The sequence below is a fragment of the Dendropsophus ebraccatus genome, chromosome 2 (genome assembly GCF_027789765.1).
Source record: "Dendropsophus ebraccatus isolate aDenEbr1 chromosome 2, aDenEbr1.pat, whole genome shotgun sequence".
Lineage (NCBI taxonomy): Eukaryota > Metazoa > Chordata > Amphibia > Anura > Hylidae > Dendropsophus > Dendropsophus ebraccatus.
This window is the reverse complement of record NC_091455.1, coordinates 175,583,578-175,596,154: the sequence shown is the minus strand read 5'-3', so window position 1 is coordinate 175,596,154 and position 12,577 is coordinate 175,583,578. Positions and strand designations below refer to the sequence as shown.

General features: G+C 45.2%; 1 protein-coding gene across 1 annotated transcript in view; it reads left to right on the top strand.

Annotated features, from left to right (window-relative positions):
- NPY (neuropeptide Y) overlaps positions 1-12,309 on the top strand; it is an 82,186-nt gene extending 69,877 nt beyond the window's left edge. Inside the window, exon 4 of the mRNA XM_069960456.1 lies at positions 12,223-12,309. Within this exon, the coding sequence (XP_069816557.1) occupies positions 12,223-12,256 (34 nt within the window). The 3' untranslated portion in view covers positions 12,257-12,309. The remainder of the gene's footprint in view (positions 1-12,222) is intronic.
- The last annotated feature ends 268 nt before the right edge of the window (positions 12,310-12,577 follow it).

Below are 12,577 nucleotides of genomic sequence, written 5' to 3'. Positions count from 1 at the left end.
AAAATATAAAGGACACAGGAGGAGGATAGAGAAAGAGAGAGAGGGAAACAAACAATAAAATGCTGTTAGGACTCCTGTATGTAACAACCGCTAGGGGCGCACCGGAAGCGTCCATAGCAGCCAGACTACTTCTTGTTTTCTGCTCTGCTATTCCTTGATGTAGCAGTGGCCAGGGTGTTCCCAAGCCTATCAGCATTAGGTATTGGTAGTCTCAGTAATTTTGTTTGACGGCTGACACTCCCAGTCAGCTGTCGGTAACTGGGCCGGGCTGGGACTCCTAGTTCCACAAGTACCTGCACTTGTACCAGGTCCAGTGCCTGTGAATAAGCCTAGTAACCCGAGTGTATCTTGAGCTAGCATTCCTCTGACCTGTTTATCCTGTTTTCCTGACCTCTGGCTTCTGGACCTCGACTATTCTTTTTGGACTCTAATTTTATACCTGACTATACCGAACGTTGCTGACTTGGACTGCTGACTACCCTTTATTGTGCGTATTCGTCTTGTCTTGTTTTGTTTGTTTCACTTTACCGCAGGCGAGGGAATGCGCCAAGTTGTCCGCTACCGCCAGGGGCGTAGCTAATGTCTCTTGGGCCCTGGTGCAAGAGGTCAACTTGGGCCCCCCCTTACCACATACTGACTAATAACACCACATACTGACTAACACCACCGCTGCTACTGATTAACACTACCACATACTGACTAACACCACCGCTGCTACTGAATAAAATCCTCTGTACATAGACCAATATCACTTCATACAGTCATATAGAGGTGGACGCACTGTACACAGGCTCTATACACCATATATATTACAGTGCAGTTATATCAAGTGACTCACAGGGGACCTCTTCATCTTCTCCATCTGCCCTGGGCCGTTATGAGAACTTCTCCGAACCACGAATCCACAGAATCTGCCAGAGAAAGATATTAGGCTCCTCGCTCTGGCACCATCTTCATCTCTCTACACACTACACATCTGTATTGGCCCCTTTACACCCTCACTTAGTAGGTAGCCCTGACACTATGTGATCACACTTATAGTACATATCCCCCTATTGTATACACCCCCCGTGTAGTCCACCTTACAGATGCCCCCCCCCCCATTTTATCCCCCTTACAGATGCCCCCCATGTTGTCCCCTCCTCCTTCCCCTCCATCATCATACTACAACCACCTCCATCATAATACTACTACGCCTACATCCTCCTGCCCTTTCATCATCATACCACTACACCCCTCATCATCCTCTTGTTCCTTCATCATCATACCACTACACCCCTCATCATCCTCTTGTTCCTTCATCATCATACCACTTCACCCCTCATCATCCTCTTGTTACTTCATCATCATAACACTTCACCCCTCATCAGCCTCTTGTTCCTTCATCATCATACCACTACACCGCTCATCATCCTCTTGTTCCTTCATCATCATACCACTACACCCCTCATCATCCTCTTGTTCCTTCATCATCATACCACTACACCCCTCATCATCCTCTTGTTCCTTCATCATCATACCACTACACCCCTCATCAGCCTCTTGTTCCTTCATCATCATACCACTACACCCCTCATCATCCTCTTGTTCCTTCATCATCATATCATTACACCCCTCATCATCCTCTTGTTCCCTCATCATACCACTACACCCCTCATCATCCTCTTATTCTTTCATCATCATACCACTACATCCCTCATCATCATACCACTACACCCCCATCATCCTCTTGTTCCTTCATCATCATACCACTACACCCCTCATCATCCTCTTTTTCCATCATCATCATCCCACTACACCACCCCCCATCATCCTCTTGTTCCATCATCATACCACTACACCCCTCATCATCCTCTTGTTCCATCATCATACCACTACACCCCTCATCATCCTCTTGTTCCATCATCATGCCACTACACCCCTCATCATCCTCTTGTTCCATCATCATACCACTACACCACCATCATCCTCTTGTTCCTTCATCATCATACCACTACACCCCCCATCATCCTCTTGTTCCTTCATCATCATACCACTACACCCCTCATCATCCTCTTCTTCCATTATTATCATACCACTACACCCCCCATCATCCTCTTGTTCCATCATTATACCACTACACCCCTCATCATCCTCTTGTTCCATCATCATACCACTACACCCCTCATCATCCTCTTCTTCCATCATCATCATCATACCACTACACCCCTCATCATCATCCTCTTGTTCCATCATCATACCACTACACCCCCATCATCCTCTTGTTCCTTCATTATACCACTACACCCTCATCATCCTCTTGTTCCATCATCATACCACTACACCCCTCATCATTCTCTTGTTCCATCATCATACCACTACACCCCATCATCCTCTTGTTCCATCATCATACCACTACACCCCCATCATCCTCTTGTTCCATCATCATACCACTACACCCCCATCATCCTCTTGTTCCATCATCATCATACCACTACACCCCTCATCATCCTCTTGTTCCTTCATCATCATACCACTACACCCCTCATCATCCTCTTGTTCCTTCATCATCATACCACTACACCCCTCATCATCCTCTTGTTCCTTCATTATCATAACACTACACCCCTCATCATCCTCTTGTTCCTTCATTATCATAACACTACACCCCTCATCATCCTCTTGTTCCATCATCATACTACTACACCCCTCATCATCCTCTTGTTCCATCATCATACCACTACACCCCTCATCATCCTCTTGTTCCATCACCATCATCATCATACCACTACATCCCTCATCATCCTCTTGTTCCTTCATCATCATACCACTACACCCCCATCATCCTCTTGTTCCTTCATCATCATAACACTACACCCCCATCATCCTCTTGTTCCTTCATCATCATACCACTACACCCCCATCATCCTCTTGTTCCATCATCATCATACCACTACACCCCTCATCATCCTCTTGTTCCATCATCATCATACCACAACACCACCCCTGATCATCCCCTTTAAAACAAAAAAATCTATACTCACCTGAATTTCTCTAGTCTCTTAGTCACATGCCCTGGCGGGCTTCCCGCGGCGGAGGGCGGAGCTTCCATTGGAGGGGGTGGAGCTTCGCAGGACCTGGTTTTTTTTCAACGCAATGCTCCCTCCGCCGGAAGTACTTCCCACTGGCGCACACAGAGCTCCCTGAGGAGCCGCAAGACAGCCGGGGGCCCGTCCCAGCCTGCCTCTTGTGATCGCAGGCAAAACATTGCTTGCGGTCACAAGAGGGAGTGGGAGGGGAGCAGTACAGTGGCAAGAGGAGGGCCTCGCGGCCCCCTCCTTGGCAGCATGAGACAGCATTCGCTATGCCACTGGCTACCGCCTAGGGCAGAGTGTGGCAAGCAGGTAGGGACAGCTGGGGTGGGTGGGAGCGACTGCACCGTCTATTGTCTTCCCAGTACCCATCCTAACAAATGCACATTTAAACATAGTTTAGTTACTATATTCCTTCCCAATGACCAAAGACGTGCCCAATTTTCTTTACATATAACTCCTACTTTGCTCTCCCACTTTCTTTTCCCTATATGATCTTTTTGCATCTTGGGAACACATGCATGTTAGCCGAGTAGTGGTACCCGACCAATAGCTTATCATAAATCATGGGGATCATCAGCAAAACTCAAAAAGGACCCCCACTAAGAAGGATGCCAAATAGAAACTCTCCAGCATTACTGTTCCATGTGAACCTGTGCTAAAATGAGATATTCGGTTCTGCTAAATTTGCCTGTATAGATAAAGATGCATCTAAAAATGTAAGTTGGATAGAGATGAGTGAACCTCTAGCATGATCAAGTCCATCCGAACCCGAACTTTCGGCATTTGATTAGCGGTGGCTGCTGAACTTGGATAAAGCCCTAAGGCTATGTGGAAAACATGGATATAGTCATTGGCTGTATCCATGTTTTCCAGACAACCTTAGAGCTTTATCCAAGTTCAGCAGCCACTGCTAATCAAATACCGATCGTTCGGGTTCGGATCGACTCAAGCCTGAACCCGGTTCGCTCATCTCTAAAGTTGGATTCTCAACATAACAAGCTTGGTGATATTCAGAAGCCCCATAGAACATGAATGGAGTTCTGACCACACACAAAATGCACTCTATTCCTTCAAGGGACTTTTCTTAAATTCCTGGGATGAGTTGGTGACCCAGCAGTTCACTGATCAACTTGTTATCTCCAGTCCACTGGACAGTTCAAATGGGAATCCCTATTTAAAGGGGTTTTCCAGGCTTAGAAAAACATGGCTGCTCTCTTCCAGAACAAGCAACACTCTTGTCCTTAGTTTGGGTGTCGGGTTTTGCAGCTCAGTTCAATTGAAGTGAATAGATCTGCATTGTAATATCACACAACCTAGGGACAGGGGTGGTGCTGTTTTTGCAAGAAAGTAGCTTTGCATTTTCTAATCCTGGATAATCCCTTTAATTTCTGGGGGGGGGGGAAGTTTCACCAACTGATAAAGACATATATGCAAACACAATACAGGTGTGAGAGAGGATAACTTCTTACATGAGGAATACCCATTTGACTTTGACTTGTAATTCTTCTCACCTAACCACTTAAAGACAAACCCTATTAGTGCCCTGATGTCCGGGTCAAATTAATGCAATGTTCCTCCCCACCTTCTAAGAGCCATAGCGCTTTTATTTTTCCAACTACAGGGCTGGTTGGTTGTCATTTTTTGCGCCATGATCTCTAGTTGTTATTAATATCATATTGGTGTAAAAGTTTTGATCGCTTTTTATTATTTTTTTTCTCTGATATATAATTTTGAAAAATCAGCAATGCTGGTGTGTTTATTTTTCCGTTTATGCCGTTAACTGTGCGGGAACAATAATGTTATATTTTAATAGATCGGACAATTCCACACGCTACGATATATATAATGTTTATTTTTTTATATTTTTATTTTTATAATGGGAAAAAAAGTTAAAAAAAAAATATTGGGAGGGTTTATAAGGTTTTTTTTTTTTTAACTTTAAAAACCTCTTTTTTATTGCACATTTTTTTACACTCTTATTTTACAGTTTAACATGCAATCAATAGATTGCATATACTGATCTATGCCATGCCATAGCATAGATCATTGTTATCAGCGATCTATGGATCGAGCCTGCCTGAAAGTAGACTCTATCCATAGATAGAGAAGGGGTTAAACTCCATTAAAGAATTGAAAAAAAAAAGTCCTTACAGGTGCACTGCTCTTACAATAAAACCTGTGTAAAAGGCTGATATCCCTATTTATGACCATTTATTCATTGTTAGGGTGCGTTCACATGTACAGGATCCGCAGCAGATCCGCAGAAGATTTAATGGCGCAGATTTGATGCTGTGTTCAGTTATTTAGTTACATTGATATCTGCCCCATCAAATGTGCTGTGGATCCTGTATGTGAATGTATCCATAAGAAAATTGTTTTTCTTTTAGCAGTAAAAGATTTGCAAATTTGTCAGTCTTGATTAAATGCTATTCTTGCATTTAGTATTGTATTTTAGTTTTGAATAATCTAAAGAAATTAAACCAGTCTAAGCATATGTTATAATGCATATAACTAATAAGTCTAAGGTTCCTGTGCATGTGTTTTTGCATTACAGTCTTTTTACAAATAGGACAGCAGCGCCCTCTGGTGGAAATTAAAGAGTTTGTATTTCAAGGCATTTTTGGTTCTGACAATTAATATTTCCTTTCTATATCAGTAATGTCTTGTTATGGGGACAGGTGTCTCTTGGGGAAACAGGTGAGTTTGGAGTAAAAAATCAGGTCAAGCTTTTAAACATTCAACACAGGAATAAATGTGTCACGGATTTATGTTTTTCTGCATATGCTTAAAAAAAGCTTTGGGGGTATCTATTCATGAGACCTTTATGAAAGGGTATTGAAACATTCACATTTCTCTACTATAAACTTTTCCAACAAAAAACTACGCATTTTGACTGCTTCTGCTCAGTTTACAGTGTACCTGTCATTTTGTTAGCAAACTGAACCAAAAACGGTTTCTGTGTTAGTGGCGGTTAAATGTGCCATGCGCCCGGGCTGACCTTTCTTCGTCTGGGGTGACCGTGTTCTACAAAAGTATTTGTCAGGAAGTCCTTCAGCTGTCCAGACTATGCCTAGTGGTTGGCAAAGAGCAAACAAAGCTGAAGTACCCCACTGAACCCTCAATTTATCTCTTAGGGTATTCTTGACGGATTAGTTACACCTAGTTGTTCAAGCTCATGGTCCGTGTTCCTGGATCTGGCACACCGGGATCTCTTCCAGCATGAGGTAGTATTCTCTAAACCATGAGTACTTGCCTCATGATATTTTAATTCTCCATCTAAAGAGCTATGTAAGTGTACTATACTTTTGCAATGTTTGGGGGGGGTTCACGTTTCTATGCACTTTATGGTAAAAGTGACATGATATCTTAAATCCACACATTAGTCCAAACACAATGATATGCATGTTTTCATGCCTTTGCAAATAATTATAATTAAAATGGCCCTATTGTGGCCTTTATTTTTTCACCTACAGGGCTGTATGGGGCGCCATTTTTTATACATTAATCTCTAGTTTTTATTCGTTTTGATCACTTTTTATAAATTTTTGTTATATATAAGTAACAAAATATCCAAAATCCTGGGGTGTTTTTCCCTTTTTTTGTTTACACTGTTCTCCATAAGGGAACAATATTGTGATATTTTAATAGATCAGACAATTACTGATTAATCTAACCTGCTGATAGCTCCCTAATACATACGGAGTGCTGAGGATGAAGGTGTGTCTGTTACCTTCATTCTCTGTGCCATTCCCGTGCCGTTTGTTCTGAAACCCTTTGTCCAAGAAGGCCATTAGGAGCACTGGGGCCTGGGCTACCTCCCTCTGAGCACCCATGCAGCCCGCCCCCATTGATTAACATTAGGGGACAGGGCTACCCCGACAACCCAGCACCCTAAAGGTTATCAATGGAGCATGGACGCAGTGGCGTAGCTACCATAGAGGTAGGGCAGGCAGCTTCTATGGGGCCTGTGCAGCAGGGGGGCCTGGGGGAGAAGGTAAAAGCCATCCTGTTTTCCTTCTGCTTAACCCCTTATATACTGCAGTGTGTAAGTGACACAATGTTCACTTACATGCTGCAACACAAAAAAAAGAGGAGCAGATCTCTGCTTCACTGCTCTGATAACCCCTGACCTATGCTCTCCAGCTGCAATCAAGTAGGAAAATGAAGCTCCCTGTGCAAAGGTCAGAGGTTATCAGTGCAGGAGCAGTGAAACAGAGATCTCCTTGTCTTCTGCTTTTTAACCCTGTTTTGTGTTTCAGCATGTAAATAAACTTTAGGTCATTTACACACTGTAGTATATGTGGGGTTAAGCAGAAGGTAATCTGCTCCTGCACCTATGTATTTAACCATAAGGGCTCCTAATGGGCCCATATAGTTAAATACAGTGGACTGACAGACTGTGCTCTGCTGCTCCAGTCCACTGGCTGTGTTCCTGTCTCAAGTCTCAAGATTCTCATCTGGGTGTCGATTCTTCAGTTATTCCTCTCATCATCTTCTCTAATCATCAACAGCAAGTATTTCATTTAAGTCTCATTCCACCCAGCATCTCAACTTTAGTTTCACTACTACTCCCATCATTCAGCACGCTACTCTCACAGCCTATTGCAGCATCACCTATTACTCTGCTTTATTCAAGATTGCCTTATTCCCGGTTGCATCCGGAGAGACTGTTGCTACTAGTTACCACCGTTACAATAAATATACAACTACCGTTGTTTCTGAACCTTGGCATTGGTGTGATAATTGGTGCCCTGACTAAGGACAACGAGGAATCGCATGCCCAGTATTCCCGCATGGTCAGGAGCCCGGTTTCCAGCTGTATCACCCTCGTGCCTACACCGTGACCACATTATCCTACAGCTGCCCCGGTTCCTGCCTGTTAGCACCACCTATACTGCGGAGTGGCCCCTAGCGGCCAGGGCATCGCATTTTGGCGTCACGAACAGGATATAGCGATCGCAGTGTGTGTCCCCCAAGAGTGTGCCGCAACCCCAAAGAGACTTTGCCATATCACCATGGGTGTAATTGAAGTGCCTCGGGCCTTAGACTGTCCACAAAATGGCCGCTGTCTTGTTCAGTTTCTAACTGCGCCATACCCCGGAGAGGAGGGGGTTAACCGTCATGCTGCCAAATCGCGGGAATCGCCCGGCGCCAAAGACTTTGCGTTGACTGCTCCTCATTGGCTGCCTGTGCCAGATGACGTCACTGTTGCTGGGCAGACTGCTGGGCCGGAACTTCAGCCTCTGCGCTCCGCCTCCTCCCAGGTCCTCAAGACCACGCCAGTGCGCAGCAAGATTGCGTCCTGTGAGGAGTGTAACTCCGCGGCTGCCGTACATCCTCTACCGGAGCTTCCTACGCTTCTGCCAGAACTCAATCCAGCCTGTTTGCTAGCCCCGCTGCCCTCGGACAGTGACAGTAGCTGGGGTTCCGTCCGGTCCGGAGACGGGCATCCAAGCCGGGCCTCCACACCAAGCTCCCCTGACAGAGACAAGGAGACTTCTTCTGGACTCAGCGGTGCCTCCAGCCCCGAGCATTCCGGCTCCTCCCGCTACACCTTCTCCACCGGACCATCGATTTCCTCCAACGATGACCGGATCGTAGACGGGTCCTTGACAGTGCCTCCAGACTCGGAGCTCCGGGGTAAGACTCTCTCTAAGGGCCCCATCTCGCCGGGCCTGTGGCGACCCCCTGGCCGGGATTCTCCACCTCTCCCGCGATGGGTATTTGGCCGGGAGCCTAAGGTCATGCAGTTGGTGGACGAGATCCAGTGGGCTCTTACTCTTTTACCCCCTGCCACTAAAGCTGCGCTCGCTATGGCTACCATGGCGCCTGCAGCACCAACCACCACCCAGCAGTTCACAGCAGCCCCTACTGCCGGTGATACCTTCTCTCCCCGACCCGGGCTAGCGCCGGAACCACCTCCATCTGTGTCTTATCCAGATTATGCTCCGCTGTGGGGTCACCCATATACCCCCTATCTGGAATCTCATGCTGCATCTGAGCGGTTGTTCATCCGCAAGCTGGAAAAACCTCGACCCAGTGCTGCCCCCCTAGAAAGGAGGAGAGGAACCGTGACCAAATTTGACAAGCGACGGGGGTATGGCCTGGTCATGGATTCGTACACCGGGTTACTAGTGCTGGTGAATAGACGAGCTGTAATGCGGGACTACCAACCCGCCTATCTCAATAACCTTGTTCCTGGAGAAGTGATTGAGTATACCCTGGTGGGATCCCCAAAGGGTCCATGTGCTGCAGCAGTTAACCGGCCTAAGAATCCGGTACAGCGGCCCTTCCTACCAACTCCCTCAGAGAACTGGAACAAAGATTGGCAGGATTTTAAACCGCTGGGTTCTATCACTGCTTCTTCCAGGGCTCCAGGTTCAGCTACCACCGCAGCCTGCTCTACTGCTCCTGCTGCTGTGGCTAAAGCCGCTTGCTCCACCACTACGGTCACTTACCATGTGGCGCCAATCATCTCTCCCGTCACCACAGTGACCCCTAGCGTTGTGATTACCACCGCGTCTGCAGACGCCTCTGCTCCAGGGTCCCCACACTTCTATTATCCGTGGGAGAAGAAAAAGCAGAGGAAGGAGAAGGGGCCTAATGAGGTTCCTCCTGCCTCTTCGCAATAATCCGCTAAAGAGACCAAAGTCCTTAAACTGTTCCTGTTTTGTTGTTGTTCCTGTGTGATTAAAAAGTTCTATGCAACGTTTAAGGTTTGTGCCTGGTCCTCCTGACCAAGTTTCCTTATTATCATCCAGCTATGTGCTGATGGACACTCATTGACCAAACTGTTCTCTATTGCCTGTCCCAGAGCCTTTACATGGACAAAGTTCTATTTTGCCTAAAGAGACTCTACCAAACAGAGACACTTATCCAGTTCTTCCTAAAGCACTTTTCATGATTATGTGATTGTCAGAGGTTTATTATTGTATTTCATGATTGCACTTCAGTATTGCACTTCAGTAGTCAAAAGTCTATTTTCTTGTCAGAGGTATTCCTACCTCTGAGTAAGCAGAAAAGTCATTTAGATAGTCTCAGAGTAAAGTGTGTCTTTAGAAAAAGTATTTCTTCTCACAGTGTATATTTTCATGTCAGAGTCAGACAGTTTCCTCCTCCTCTGAGTAAGAAGTCAGTATGTATCTATAGCCTCAGAGAAAGTCTATTTCCTAAAAGAGTATATTTTTCTAAAGGAGTATTTTCTAAAGAGTGTATTTTTCAGAAGAATCTTCTATTTTCTCCATGTATAGTATTATTATATCTACAGCTGGAAAGATTATTGGAGCCAGTTTTCTTCAGATGTCTTCAGAGTTATGTGAGCCAATCCTCCTCCAGACCTTGCAGTATTTGTTGTCTTTTGTATTTCCCTTCCTTTTGTTTCCAGTGTCTGTTCACCCCTGTCTTGTCCCTACACACCGTAGTTGCTACACATAGTCATACTTAACATTCACACTGGTTCATACATATTGCATCTTGGATACCTTTTCGTGTGTTTGGCCTATGGAGTGCTTGTGTGGTATGATTGAGTGGTGTGTATTAGGGTACCCAGATGTATGCTTGCTTTTGTTATTTTATTCTTTCTCTTTCAGGTGTCCAAGACACTTCACACAGACACCCAAGGCAGTACACAGGTCTTCACAGTTTTCTTTCCAGTAGGGTAACTCATTGTCATTGGAAACCTACTGTCAAACTGACTGGAATATCGAGGGTCGCCCGCCAGCAGTTAAGTAGTCCTGACTTCCATGTCAGATGGTCCACGCACTAACTACCTGTAACCAGAGTACGTTAGGCACCCCTAGGTGAAGTCCTGCCACTAGGGTTTTCTTTCTCTTCATATTTTCTCTTGTCACCTGTGCCTTGTGCGTGGGAAACACACATCAACATACTCACTCATACTCACTCACACTAACATTCCTTCCTCTTCTCTTGTTGTCCTGATCCTCTATGTTCATTCAGCCACATCTACCTCAGCTTGTGGTTCGCCGAGGTTGGCTCATTTCTAGTAGGGAGGTATGCAGTGTCCCAGAACAGCCCTTCTCATGCTCACACTTTTATTATAAGCAGTTCTGTTCTGGAAAGCTATGGTCCACTGCAAACTGTGTGTATTGTGTCCCCCTGCAGTATTCAGGTCTGCTATTTCATTCATTTATTGCATGTATATTCAGGTATCAGTGTCTAATGGTATTATGTTGCCCCCCAGTGTTCAAGTATGGTACTTCTCATGTATATTTCTCTGTATATGCCTAATGGTGTGATAATGCAATGGCTGGATGTCACGTGACTTTGCCCCTGCTTCCATGGTAACTCCAACGGTCATCGAGCTTTGGCTGGGGTTACCATGTGACTTCCTGTTCTACGTCAGTCTATCTCCTGCCCCAGAGGGGATAGGGTGTGTTGCTCTGCTGTTCAGTCGAGTCTTGTCCTCCACCTTCAGGAGACAAGTTGTGTGTCTATTCCCTGTCACAGAGGAGACAAGTTCTGTCCGTCCTCTCTCCCTGCTAAGAGAGAGGCCTGTGTGTGCTCTGCTGCTCCAGTCCACTGGCTGTGTTCCTGTCTCCAGTCTCAAGATTCTCATCTGGGTGTCGATTCTTCAGTTATTCCTCTCATCATCTTCTCTAATCATCAACAGCAAGTATTTCAGTCAAGTCTCATTCCACCCAGCATCTCAACTTTAGTTTCACTTCTACTCCCATCATTCAGCACGCTAATCTCACAGCCTATTGCAGCATCACCCATTACTCTGCTTTATTCAAGATTGCCTTATTCCCGGTTGCATCCGGAGAGACTGTTGCTACTAGTTACCACCGTTACAATAAATATACAACTACCGTTGTTTCTGAACCTTGGCGTTGGTGTGATAATTGGTGCCCTGACTAAGGACAACGAAAAATCGCATGCCCAGTATTCCCGCATGGTCAGGAGCCCGGTTTCCAGCTGTATCACCCTCGTGCCTACACCGTGACCACATTATCCTACAGCTGCCCCGGTTCCTGCCTATTAGCACCACCTATACTGCGGAGTGGCCCCTAGGGGCCAGGGCATCGCATACTTGTAATCCATACTTCATGAATTTATATAGAGTGCATATAGGATGTGACCTTTATTTATTCTGATACTGATCTGGACATATATATTTGTCTTTTTACAGAAAATACTGGACTATTCAAATGAACCTGAACTAGACAAGCCTACCCAACTTGCCAAAATCCACTGAGTGTCCACCACTGTAACTTCCACGTAGATTTGAGATCCACTGTTCCGGAGATTTATTTCAATGTCCATATTGGGGTCAAAAATAAAAAAAATAAAAAAAAAACAAATTTGGTATTGCTGCATACATATTTGCACGAACTATTAAATTATGGCATTCGTGATCTTGCATGGTAAATGGTGAAAGCGCAATTGCACATTAAATCCGGAAAAATTGTAATAAAAAGTGATCAAAAAGTTGCATATAAACAAGCAAGTGTTTAATGGAAAGTACTGATCATTGCGCAAAAAAT